The following is a 12,313-nucleotide window of genomic DNA, read 5'->3' on the forward strand; positions in this document are numbered from 1 at the left end:
TTTCCAACCTTCTTTCATATAAAAGCTGAGCAACGTTGCGGCGCACAAGAAATCTCCCTTTATGTACTGTATTTAACAATGAGCAACACAGCAAAGACGCAGAAAGAGGTGCCCGCAATGTTCCCTGGCCTGACAGACACAGACAGTGCGTCACAGCCATCGCCGCGCAGACAGGGCCGGATGCAGGCGCGGGCACGAGAAGACGTTCTGCGCATGCACCAGTCTCCCTTGTAATCACCGGGAGCGCGCCCGGACAGTGTTGATGTTTGGAGCAGGCGCAAGGCTGCTGCTCCCGGCATGCTGCGCGGCCGGCAGCAGGTAGTGTACAGTCATCACACACTGACTGTCTGTGACAGTGTCACTGAGACTGAGACTGAGCAGCAGCAGCAGGAAGCGGCGGCCGGTGTGTGACAGCACAGAGAGTGGAGTATGGCCGGGGAGATGACCATACTGGGTGAGTGACCCCCGAAGGGGAAACATATTGTAGTGGCTGCCAGCATAGTGTGCGCTGCTGTACGGGGAGGAGAGGGTCACATCCATATGGCAACACAGCATAGTACATGTGAGTACATCTCTGGCCATTGTGTGCTGCTGTGATGACACTGCCGGCTGGGGGCATCCCATGTGACAGAGCAGAGGAAGTGGGTTACACTGTACAGCAGACTGATCACTTACAGCTCTCCTGGAGGAAACCACTACACTCACATACACTGACAGCAGCTTAGAACCACTCGGCGGTATCCAGTCGACATGGCCAAATGGTTGACATGGCAGTCCTCAGCACATGAAAAGGTCGACTTGACTTTTCTTTTTCTGAACTTTGTCATACTTTACCATCCACGCAGACTCTAATTGGGGATGGTAAAGTGTGCGTAGCAGAGCGATAGCGAAACAAAGCTTGGCGAATGAATTGGTACACAAATTTGGGGTCCATGTGCTAAAATCTACAATCTGACATTAAAAAATAAGCAACCCCCCTTTCCCAAACTCTGCCTCCCCAAAACCCGGGTTTTTCTGTGGTGTGAAAGGGTCAACACGGGTCTTAAATCCCGGCACTCAGACCCTGCTCTTGACCCGTGTTGACCCTTTCACACCACAGAAATACCTGGTTTTTCAGCAAACCCGGGAATTTGCTTCTGGTGTGAATTGGGGTCAGGCTTCACCTGGGAAAGTGACCCAGCATTCGATAATGCTCGGTAATTGCCGGTTGGCCGGTGTGAAAGGTGTATTAGAGGGCATGCAGTTATATTGGCAATATATACGGTGCATTTACAAGTATTGAAATTCTCCTAAAGTAAGGTGTCCATATGTCTGGCAAATCTGAGCCATGCTTAAGTCAACTAATACTATGTTCACACTGTCAACTACCCAGCTTTTAACCTGGCATTTCAATTTTGCCAGGTGCAGGCTGAGCCCCCATACTCGATGCACTGCAAATTATCTGGTCAAGCATTTTGACCCTGTAATTTGACTTTCAATAGGGGTCTTTTTTTCGAGTGTGACCAGGACAACCCAGGTTGTTATTCCTGGGTGAAAGAAACGTTGAGCCATGTTAACCTGTTCACACTAGGAACGGCAAATTACCGGTTTGAAATGCTTGACCTGGTAATTCGCGGTGCAGTGAGAACGGGAAATGCGATGTTAAAAAACCTGTTACCATATGTTTGCAATTCACTCCTTTCTGGATTTGCCGAGGCGTTAAGCATTACAGGCCATATTTTGCCAAAACTGGCCTTATAATAAAAATACATGGAAAAATCATTCAAAGCAATATTAAAACGTTTGTCCTGAAATGTGACCGCATGTAGGCAGACTGAATTGTCACCAATGACTGTATTTATGTCTGTATAATCACTGAGGGGAAATATTTATTCACTCACATTTCTTTCTAGAATGTAATTAAATGAAGCTTTAGTACATGTTGTAATCTGATGACATAAAATGGAAATGCTGCGGAACTGAGGTTTTTATTTGTGTTTTTTTTTTTTAACACATGGTTCCTTTTTTTTTTCCAAATTGCAAATCAGGTTCTGCTATTCTGGCTCTCCTGTTAGCCGGATACCTGGCACAACAGTATTTGCCAATGCCTACCCCAAAGGTGATTGGCATAGATCTTGGGACAACGTATTGTTCGGTTGGCGTATTCCATCCTGGCACGGGAGATATAAAAGTCATTACGGACAGCGGCGGTCACCAGAGTATACCAAGTATAGTTTCTTTTACTGAGGAAGACGTGTACGTGGGATACGAAAGTCTGGAGCTTGCCGATTCCAATCCCCAGAACACCATATATGATGCCAAAAGATTTATTGGAAAAATCTTTACTCCTGAGGAGTTGGAAAGGGAAAGTGACCGATATCCATTCAAAGTAAGTATATATAGATATATATTTCAGATATATTTATAAAAAATGACATGGGTTCTATTTTTTCCTAAACTGATCTTGATCTTATATAATCATAAAGCCCGTAATCGGTGTGTGTGTATATATATATATATATGCTCTGGTATTATTTGGTGCACTGCTTATATGCAGTACTACTAAACTGCTCCCCAGCAGACGACTGGTCTAGGGTGAGAGTGCATGGCTGTGATTTCTTGTACTCCTTTTCCACAAGGCAAGCTGGGTCGCACCTGGGTTGCTGACCCTTTCCCACTAGTCTCCCAATCTGGCATAAAGCCGGGTGGGTTATGTCATTGGGAGGCGGGGCCGGGGCAGCGCTGGGAGATGAGAGCATTTCCCAGCAGCACCTTTACATTACAGTGAATGGGACCCGGGTTACCAGTTTCCACTGCCCCTGGACCCGGGAGCATCCCTGGTCCAACCCAGGTTACTACCAATTTTGCGTTTCCAAAAGCAAAAAACCTGGGTCGATGTGCGTGGTGGTATACATATATAGATATAGCATTGTATGATAAATGACAAACTAAGCTACTTTAAATAGTGACCTAGTTACAAAAGACTGATTGCTGAAGGGCAATTGATGCGACCATTGCAATAACTGGGTGTCATCCTAATGTGGACCCAGGCTAAGTTGTTCTCTCACTCCAGTCCTTGGGCTGCAGCAATCTCCACTGTTATTTTTATTAAGTGCCTTTTTTTTTTAGTGCTGATATGTTCTGTGTCCTCATTTAATCCCGACACACCGGTTCCTGGATATTAACGCTATGTAAATTGATGGATGGGTCAGCGCAAGTCTTTACCATCCACTTGCTGTCAGGTTGTTGTTCTGCTATCAAAAGGGAGTAACAGCCATTGCATAGCAGTTACTGGGGGGAACAAGAGATAAGTTAGGAGAAGTGGCCCATGGCAACCAATCAGCTGCTCTGTATCATTTTATATTATATAACTTATAGCTGTTACCTCAGTGCTGATTGGTTGCCATGGGAAACTTTTCCACTGACTCACTTACTACTGCTTCATACATCTGCTGCAATGGTCCTGATTCAGGCCGGATCGCTGCTGGGTGATTTTGCAGAATTTCCTGTCAGTCAAGTTGCGAGGGAATTGCGATTAGCTTCTACGCAGTTTTTTTGTCGCTGTTCGGCCTCGCACATGCGCACTACAACCTGTACGCATGTGCAGTCATTCTGTAATCAATCACCATGCGAATTTGCACACTAGCGATCAGCTCTGAATAGCCCCAAATTTCTGCTGCTTAGTATTTAGTTCTGATCAGCGAAAACTTAAAAGTTATTTTATGTTGTTAGCCAAATCCCATAATAGACAATAATAATAATCCAGACTAAAGCCCTTTACCTATGCAGTGGATCAGCGGGATGCTTTACATGACTGTCTCCTTGGTCATACCTTCTGCATTCCACGCTGTGTGGGATATACTAACTGTGTGCTGAATGCTGTGCTTGTAGGTCCTGAGTAAAGATGGTGAAGCAGTTTATTCTATTACCACCAATGAAACGTTTACAGTCACTCCTGAATACATCGGCTCTCAGCTACTTCTAAAGCTAAAGAAGATGGCAGAGGAGTACCTCGGTCTTCCTGTCTCCAAGGCAGTGATTTCAGTGCCTGCCGAGTTCGACGAGAGACAGCGCAACTACACAGTCAAAGCTGCTAATCTTGCCGGTACGTGATTCAGCTTGTGTGACGGGGGAAAAATTCTTTGTGTGAGTCAGATATTGTAGACAACTAATATGATCTGCGTCGTAGACCATTTGTGTGTATGTGCTTTTTTTTCCCCTCCCTTTAGACGTTCATGATTAATAATCATTTGATAGTATGGTTGCTCAGTAGAACCACTACCTGAAATTGCCTGTTGAAATCTAGGAAGTGCACTTTTCTTGCCAATTGACAGACTTTGCACTGTACTGATTGTCGGTCATAGATTTTGGTGGAATGTCCAGATCTTAACTAATTATTCTCAAATGCAGCATTTTTTTTTTTTTTACAATTATTTCTGAAATGCTTCTGAGTTTTTAACAGATGGTTTCAGGCTGAAGTCTTCTTTTAAATATTAGTTGTTCCAGTAAACTGTTCAGTATAGTTAATTTGATTAGGTAACATTATTTTTTGGAATTGCTTGTTAAAATGTGAGACCGAATTACAGCAATTGATTGCAGAGATACATATTAAACTATGGTCTGAATTAATTGTCATTCTATCCTTGTGCTTTCTGAACTCAGGTCTAGATATTCTCCGCGTCATCAACGAACCAACAGCAGCGGCAATGGCCTACGGGCTTCATAAGGTTGACGTGTTTAATGTCCTGGTAGTGGATTTGGGAGGAGGCACATTGGACGTATCCCTGCTGAATAAACAAGGGGGAATGTTCCTAACACGAGCTATGGCAGGTAATGATACGATAATTTTTTTCGTTCTCAGCAGAATCCTCTAATATTTCAGCAATTTAAGAGACTTTGTAGACATCTATTTTTTTTTTTTTTTTGTAATTGTACCTTTTTATTCCATATTCTCATTCCTACATTAAAGGGGAATCGTTTATAAGATATAGGATCTGATTCAGCTTGGGTTGTAGTTTTGCAAGGATTTGCGGAAATACAACCTGATGTTTTTTTGCGGGCGCAACTATATATTGTAAGTGCTACGCTACACTGCAGAGCACTAGCACATTCCTGGCTGATCCCTGTGTATGGATCATGCCGCATTTCCACCACCTCAATGATCTGTCATCGCTCGGTCACACCTTAGAATGTTGCGGACGCGCACATCTGCAAAAATCGCTTTCTATGACTTCCGCAAATTACTGATTCATGCTAAATCGGACCCATAGTTTGTAAATTATTTCATACACTTTAATGCAGGCATTTTCTGGCTAGTTATTGTAGCATTATTTTCATTTTGTTACAGTCCTTTTGCAATTTGTTAGTAAATGTGTCATGTGCTTCGCAGTCTTAAGGGGCATACACACGTAGAGATCTGTGCTAAGCAATTTTGCTAAGCAAATTTGCTGGTGTCAAGATCTCCCATGGAGAGCACATACACATGCAGAGATTTGTGCTAAGCTATTTTTCTAAGCAATTTTGCTTAAGCAAAAAAAGGCCGGGTAGTGGTTCAGAATAAGAGATTGCGATCAGTATCTCTCATTCTGTACACACAGAGATTTGCAGTCATTTGCTAAGCAATCTGACTAGATTTTGACTGCATGCACTGACTTAGTTAGCAAGAGATATTTAATCGCTCGGAGCATACACACGGAGAGATCTGTGCTTATTTTCTAAGCAATCTAGTCAGATTGCTTAGAAAATAGCACAAATTTGCTCCGTGTGTACACCCCTTTAGTTACTATTGGTTATGACATTTACAAACATTAGATTTTTCACTTAAACTGTTGAGTTTGTTGAATTTCAATTTCTCTCTCACTTTTTGCTCATATATAGGTAACAATAAACTAGGAGGCCAAGACTTCAATCAAAGACTGTTACAGTACTTATATGATGATATTTATACTACATACGGGTCCCTGCCATCCCTTAAGGAAGAAATCCATAGGCTCAGGCAATCTGTGGAAGCGGTCAAGTTGAACCTCACACTGTATAATTCCTCCTGGGTGCATGTGCCTTTATCGTTGCCTGTACAAACTCCAACAAATCCCAAAGAGGGCGACCAAGGGGAGAACACCAAAGAGGGAAGTCTACATCAGGAAGAGCTACAAGATGGGAAGAGTAATGTTCAACAGATCCATTTTAAAACCGAAATTACACGGAAGCTATTTGAACATTTAAATGACGATCTGTTCCAGAAAATCTTAATACCCATAGAGCGCGTATTAAAGGAAGGGCACATTCAGAAGGACGAAGTGGACGAAATAGTTCTAGTTGGCGGGTCTACTCGGATACCCCGCATACGGCAAGTCATCCGAGACTTTTTCGGCAAAGAACCCAATACATCGGTAGACCCGGATCTGGCTGTAGTGATCGGGGTGGCAATACAAGCGGGGATCATGGGGGGCTCCTGGCCTCTGCAAGTCAGTGCAGTAGAAATACCCAATAGACACCTACGGAAAACTAACTTCAATTAAACAGTCCATATGATCACTTCTGTCTAGTGGTTCCGGTTAGCTGTTGTAAAGCGGCGGCCTGCTGCCAAATGTAGGCCCCACACCTGAGCCATGAGTCACCGCTCTGTTGATCCGATCTGCTGTACCCATTGGTGGACATCGGTCTGACTGGGAATCTACAAATAAAAATTCCTCACTCGCTGATCCATATTTTTGGTCAGCCTCAGAGAATCGTGGATTTCCAACATGCTGGATTTCCCCAATTTGCTTGCCTGTTCACCGGCAAAACGAGCTACTGCCCCGATTCTTTCCAAATGTACGGGTCCCCGTAACTCTTCCACCGGCCCTTAAGAGATCTATTTATTTGTATTTTTTATGGACTTCTAAGTAAGATGTTTTTGGAGATTACAGTCACTTTATTTTGCGTGGGTAAAAGAATCCACTGGTCTATTTATTATATTTTGTACTATTTCCGCCCATGGTCTACTCGTAACTTACTTGAATGTAAACAGGGCTCCTATATTTAGTGTACATTAGCTTTGTACTTCGGCTTTTATTTTTTCCTACCTTTTGGACAGTGTATATGTATATTATACAGTTGCATTGTTATATGCGATATTTAAATTATGCCAACAAAAAACATTCCCTCTTTCCATTTGTTCTCCTGCAAGTTTTAATAATGGTTATAAAGAATGGTGTTTGGTGTAGCTTTGCCTCGTGGCGGCCTTGTGACATCTTGCAGCATAAAAATGTCACAATGTGAAATAACAAAGCCCTGGTGCAGATTAATGTGGCCCCCATACAGTTTTCGGAGGTAGAAGTTGCATAAAATTTCCCTTGAAGTTCCCGGGTGGCAGGATTACATACGATACCCTGTATGCAATCCTTTTGGCATAAAATATATCGTATGTGATCCCAACAAGGGCTGCTGGATCTGACTAAGCTTGATGGCAGCCCTTACGATCCCCAGCTCCGATCCGTTGTGCACAGGACTGCGTATTGGAATCGGGGGTTAAACACAGGCGATTTGATACTTTTCACCCTGATTTCTCAGCACGATGAGTCGGAATTGAGTGAAAAGGGCCCACTCGCAATAGTGTATAACATTTACAGACCCTCTACTAAATTTGAATGTTCACCAGCTCTTTATTGGCAATGCATTGCTGCTAAGTGAAGAATTTTGGGTTATATTCCATTTTTTACCTTGACAGACTCTAGTAATATATGTATGATCTTGTTTTTACATTCCTACTAAAAGAGCATACAGATGTGTCCTCGCACATCTATGCTGCTGTCGCGCTTTACAGCCTCTTCCAGCTCGCTGGGTCCCGTGAGACTTTGCTAGCGTTGGGCATCTTTTTTTGCCAAAAGTGATGCAATTAGAACACACCAGGAGACGGTGCTGATTCATTTTTTATCACTTAATAATGGGCGGTATTCTGGGTCATTCCCTCCGATGCGAATTTGCATTTTTGTGAGTGACCCATATCCCGCCTTATGGACGGTGGTACCCCGGTGCACCATTCGCAAGGTGCAAACGTTCGCACTCGCTGCGGACGGATGTTTTCCATAAACATCCATTCACATGCCACTGGGACCGTTCCACATCTTTCGATGGTCGCTGACCATCGAAAGATGTGGAAGGTGCACGCATATGTAAGGTTGCCCTGAGCAACCTTACATATGCGTGTATGCTCGGGGGGGGGGGGCGCGCCCTCTGCATGTCCGTCATGGCTCCATTAGCATTCTCATGGGGACGCCTATAAAACGCTGGGCGTTCCCATATGCTAATGGGCCAGCCCGCCTCCCCACGATGTAGAACCCATGTTTTCTATTGCCAAGTTCCGTCTTGTTTTATGCAGTATACAGAAACCGGGCCCTATTCTGAACTGATCGCTGCTGTGCAAAACTGCGCATGTGTACGGATCATAACGCGCATCCAGTGATTATTCTGATTGCTAGCCCTCCGCAAGCTGAATGACGTGAAGCAGGTGTTTGTGGGTATCTCCCGACCATTTTCTGGGTGTGTCCGTAAAAACGCACCCCCTTCCCAAGCATTTTCAGGGAGGACCTGTGACGCTAGCACCAGCCTCGATCAGCCGGATACTATCGCACAGGAACAGTAGGTTCTGGGTTACGCACAGACTGCAGGCAAAGAGGGGAAATCATTCAATAGTGAGTTGTAAATCAATTTGCAGCTGGCCGACAATCGGCGTGATTTTTGCAGACTTGAACGGGGCGGGTGTTCACTCATCTGAATAGAGGGCTTTACAAAAATCGCACAGCTCCGGTCGGGTCTTAGTAACCCCGACAGTCGCATATCAATTTCCTCTGCAGTCTTATTGTGTTGCCACTAAGAGGGGTATGCAATGTGCCGCCGCTATTTCTGATGTTGGAAATAGCGGCGGCTCCCTATTCAATGCTGTCATTAACAACAGCATTGATGCGGGATCACGGCAGAACGGGCCCGACTTCAGAAGCCGTCGGGCCAGTTCTGCCGATAACGGCCATGGATTGTCGTTATCCGGGCTGCAGATTGACAATCCACGGCCATTTTCGCGGCCACTCCCCCTTTGCGCCCATCAGAAGGCGGGACATAGAATCCTGTCTGTCGTTATGCGGTCGATCTGACCGCAAGCGGGACAGGATCACGGCTGTCGGCGAGAATCGACAGCCGTGATCCCACATTGCATACACCCCAAAGACACATTTTCAGCACAAAAGATGCCCAACATAGATGCCCGAGACCTGGCGGCTCACTCGTGCCAGACATCTCCCACTGTGTGGCGCATCGAGACGGAACGTATGAGGACACATCTCTATGTCAGATATCACATAATCTCCATTGGTGCACTATACTGTGTTTATAAAAGAGTAAAATGGTGAACAATTATTTGTCGTGTAATGACTACAGTGATGGAGGCCATTGGCGAAGAGTTAGCTTCTTGTCCAGCATAGTAAATGCAATTGGCAGCTCAGTAAAGCTGTGCACACACGGTGCGATTTGGGCTATTTATACAGTATAGTGAAAAATCAATAGAAAGTTAGTGCAGGTGGTGATGCGCGTCATTGGAATCGAAAGTACAAATAGACTGCGCAGCACAGTCTATTTCTACTATCTCGGAATGAGGGCCATGCTACTCAATGCAGTATAGCCCCTGCTCCCCTAACCCCTCCTCCCGCGCCGTCCATCCATGACAACCGATGCCGGCACCCCGCCAGGTCCCAATGGTCATGATATGGAGTCGATATTGGCGGCTGTCCATTACAGATAATGATTATTTTAATATGGTAAACGCTAGGGGCCAAATATATCAAGCTTCAAAAAGTGATAGAGTGGAGAATGATAAACAGCCAGCCAATCAGCTCCAACCTGTCATTTTTCATGTAACATGGTAGGAGCTGATTGGCTGGCTGATTATCTCCATGTTATCACGTTATGAAGCTTAGTGCATCTGGCCTTAGACGTTAATAGTTTTGAAATAAGAGCAGGTGGTTTACGGTCACCATTGTACATGGGGCCGGATTCAGGTTGGATCTTTATGGTCCGATATATGCCAAGTGACCAATGTTGAGGGTCTGCGCATGAGAAAAAATACGCAGGTGAGGAGCTGCTGTGCGAAAGCTTGTGGTTAATATCGCCGAGGCGTCCACAATGTGAAGGGCGGGTAGGGGGCTGGAGCAGGGGGAATGCCCTTGCCTTCCCTGGGCATGTCTGCAAAAATGGTGGGTGTACTCTGAAAAATGCTGGGTGTCCTCCTGCGAACGCCAGCGCCCGCACCAACTTCGCCCATGTCCTTCAGAAATAAAAGGCAGCCTAGACTAACTTTTATATGTGACGAGGGGATGTGTAAGTGTGCACATTCCCTCACATACAAATGTGGGGATTCCCACAGTGGGAGAAGCGGAAGTTCACTCGGGAGGAGAGTCTACCGACTCGCTAATCAGTGAAAATATGCTGTTTAGTGAATCAGGCCCATGGTCTGTGACTATCAGCACGTGACAAATTTCCACTTGATTTCAGAAATATTACAGATGTGCTGCAACTTAAACATCAAGGTTAAAGTTCAGAACATAGGGACCTGCTGCGGGGACATTGGATGGTGGGGAGTATGACTTGGGTGATACACATGTCAAACCGTAACGTATAGTAGGTGTCATCAGGGAGGACAGAAACCCCCTGTGGAGTAGAAGGGCTAAGGCAGACATGTCCAAACTATGGCGCTCCAGCTGTTGTAAAACTACACATCCCAGCATACCTTGCCACAGTTTTGCTATTAGGAAACGCTAAAACTATGGCAAGGCATGCTGGGACGTGTAGTTTCACAACACCTGGAGGGCCAGTTTGGACAAGCCTGGGCTAAGGGGGAAAAAAAAAAATCATATAACCTAAATAAACTTTTACGATAGATATTTAAATAATCAATGCTGCATAGACCCCATGTTCTGAACTTGACTGACATTGGATTTCTTCTATGACATGTATTACATTAGATGCCATGTCTGCTAAGTGCCGCCACAATGATCGGAATGGTGGCATTTTGCCAACCACCAGCATTGACATTTTTCCCTCCCACCCCATATATATAAATCACCGATATTAGGGTACCAAGTTATTATGCATTCTGCGTGGAAGTTCATTGGTAGAAAAACTGCATACTGGCCTTTATAACTTGCACCACCATGAAAGGCAAATATCTGGGTGGGAGGGGGGGTGTTTTTGTTTTCTTGAACAATAACTTTTTGTTATTTTCATTATAATATCTCCTCACCCCTCCCTTCAGGTAATATAACCCCTGTGATTTGTTAGTGCACACCACTGCCATATTATAACTCAGCAAATGGCGCTGTTTGCGCCTACTTTTCTGTCGGTTTGTCAAGCAGCAGGGAGAGCGGAGGGATGCTGGATATAAATATAATTTTGTCTGGAATTATTAAAGTAGGCCTGAAACCTGTACATAGTGAAGGCGTCCCATATGTGTCATACATTTCTCAGGCACCAGTTCCTCTAAAGCCATGTACACACTGGAGCGACGTCCGTGCAATTTCCAGCCTCATAATGACATATTGTCTGTACCGGAGCATTGCGTCTCCCCCTGTACGGAACATGATCCTTCTCTACTTTATTAACATTGTCCGTGTGTATGGGCGATTCCCGCTGACTAACGTATGTTCCAATGTCGGGATGAATAGCTCGCTCTTCCAGCTTTAGACTGATTGCCAGCATTCTCCTGCATATTGGTGCCACACAAAATGGCTGCCGCCTCTGTATAGGGAGCAGGTCCTCTGTAGGCTTACAAAAGGATTCAAACACAGGGTTGTCTCGGAGTATAATTATTCTGTGCTATATTAAAGATAAACAAGTCAAACTACTATCTTTTTATTGATAAATGTTATTTACTCGTCTAGCACCAGAATGGAAAAGCCTGAGGTAACATTCCTGCAGACTGAGCCGTGAATACCGCCATATGTAGTGTTCCCTCCATACATTCCAGTGCAGCTGTGGCAGTATTAAGCTTATACAGAAAGACATGTTATCTCTGCTAAGATCACTTACTCATATTGAGTATCAATCCGTATTTTCCTTTTGTTCTTTATATGTAGATCTACTGTATAAGTAAAAGTTATTTAACAAAATGTGTCCTGTGCTTTATTTTGCCTGTTTCCTATCGTTAAAGACAAATATACTGTGATATCTTCTACCCTTTAGACCAGGGACGGGGAACCTTCGGCTCTCCAGCTGTTGTTGAACTACACAACCCAACATGCCCTGCAACTTTTTTAGGATTAGCAAATAGCAAAACTGTAGCAAGGCATGCTGGGATGTGTAGTTCAAA

At 44.5% G+C, this 12,313-nt stretch overlaps 1 protein-coding gene across 2 annotated transcripts; it reads left to right on the forward strand.

Annotated features, from left to right (window-relative positions):
• Positions 1-291: 291 nt before the first annotated feature.
• HSPA13 (heat shock protein family A (Hsp70) member 13) lies at positions 292-12,091 on the forward strand. Of its 2 annotated transcripts, XR_014470278.1 has the most exons (6): positions 292-454; positions 2,028-2,368; positions 3,871-4,084; positions 4,642-4,809; positions 5,857-9,804; positions 9,879-12,091. XR_014470278.1 is itself a non-coding variant. In XM_083171904.1 (5 exons), exons 1-5 carry the CDS (start codon positions 430-432, stop codon positions 6,495-6,497), a joined length of 1,389 nt encoding a protein of 462 aa, XP_083028030.1. In that variant the 5' UTR covers positions 292-429; the 3' UTR covers positions 6,498-12,091. The 2 variants fall into 2 exon arrangements, 1 of the variants encoding a protein (XP_083028030.1); XM_083171904.1 differs by having other exon boundaries at positions 5,857-12,091.
• Positions 12,092-12,313: the final 222 nt, after the last annotated feature.

Source organism: Crinia signifera, chromosome 2, assembly GCF_055691185.1.
Source record: "Crinia signifera chromosome 2, ASM5569118v1, whole genome shotgun sequence".
NCBI lineage: Eukaryota > Metazoa > Chordata > Amphibia > Anura > Myobatrachidae > Crinia > Crinia signifera.

Excerpts from the sequence above, each read along its gene's own strand:
- HSPA13 (XM_083171904.1), top strand. The coding sequence starts at position 430 with ATGGCCGGGGAGATGACCATACTGG. Across the intron at positions 455-2,027 it reads CGGGGAGATGACCATACTGG|GTTCTGCTATTCTGGCTCTC; the intron begins GTGAGTGACCCC and ends ATTGCAAATCAG. Across the intron at positions 2,369-3,870 it reads GTGACCGATATCCATTCAAA|GTCCTGAGTAAAGATGGTGA; the intron begins GTAAGTATATAT and ends CTGTGCTTGTAG.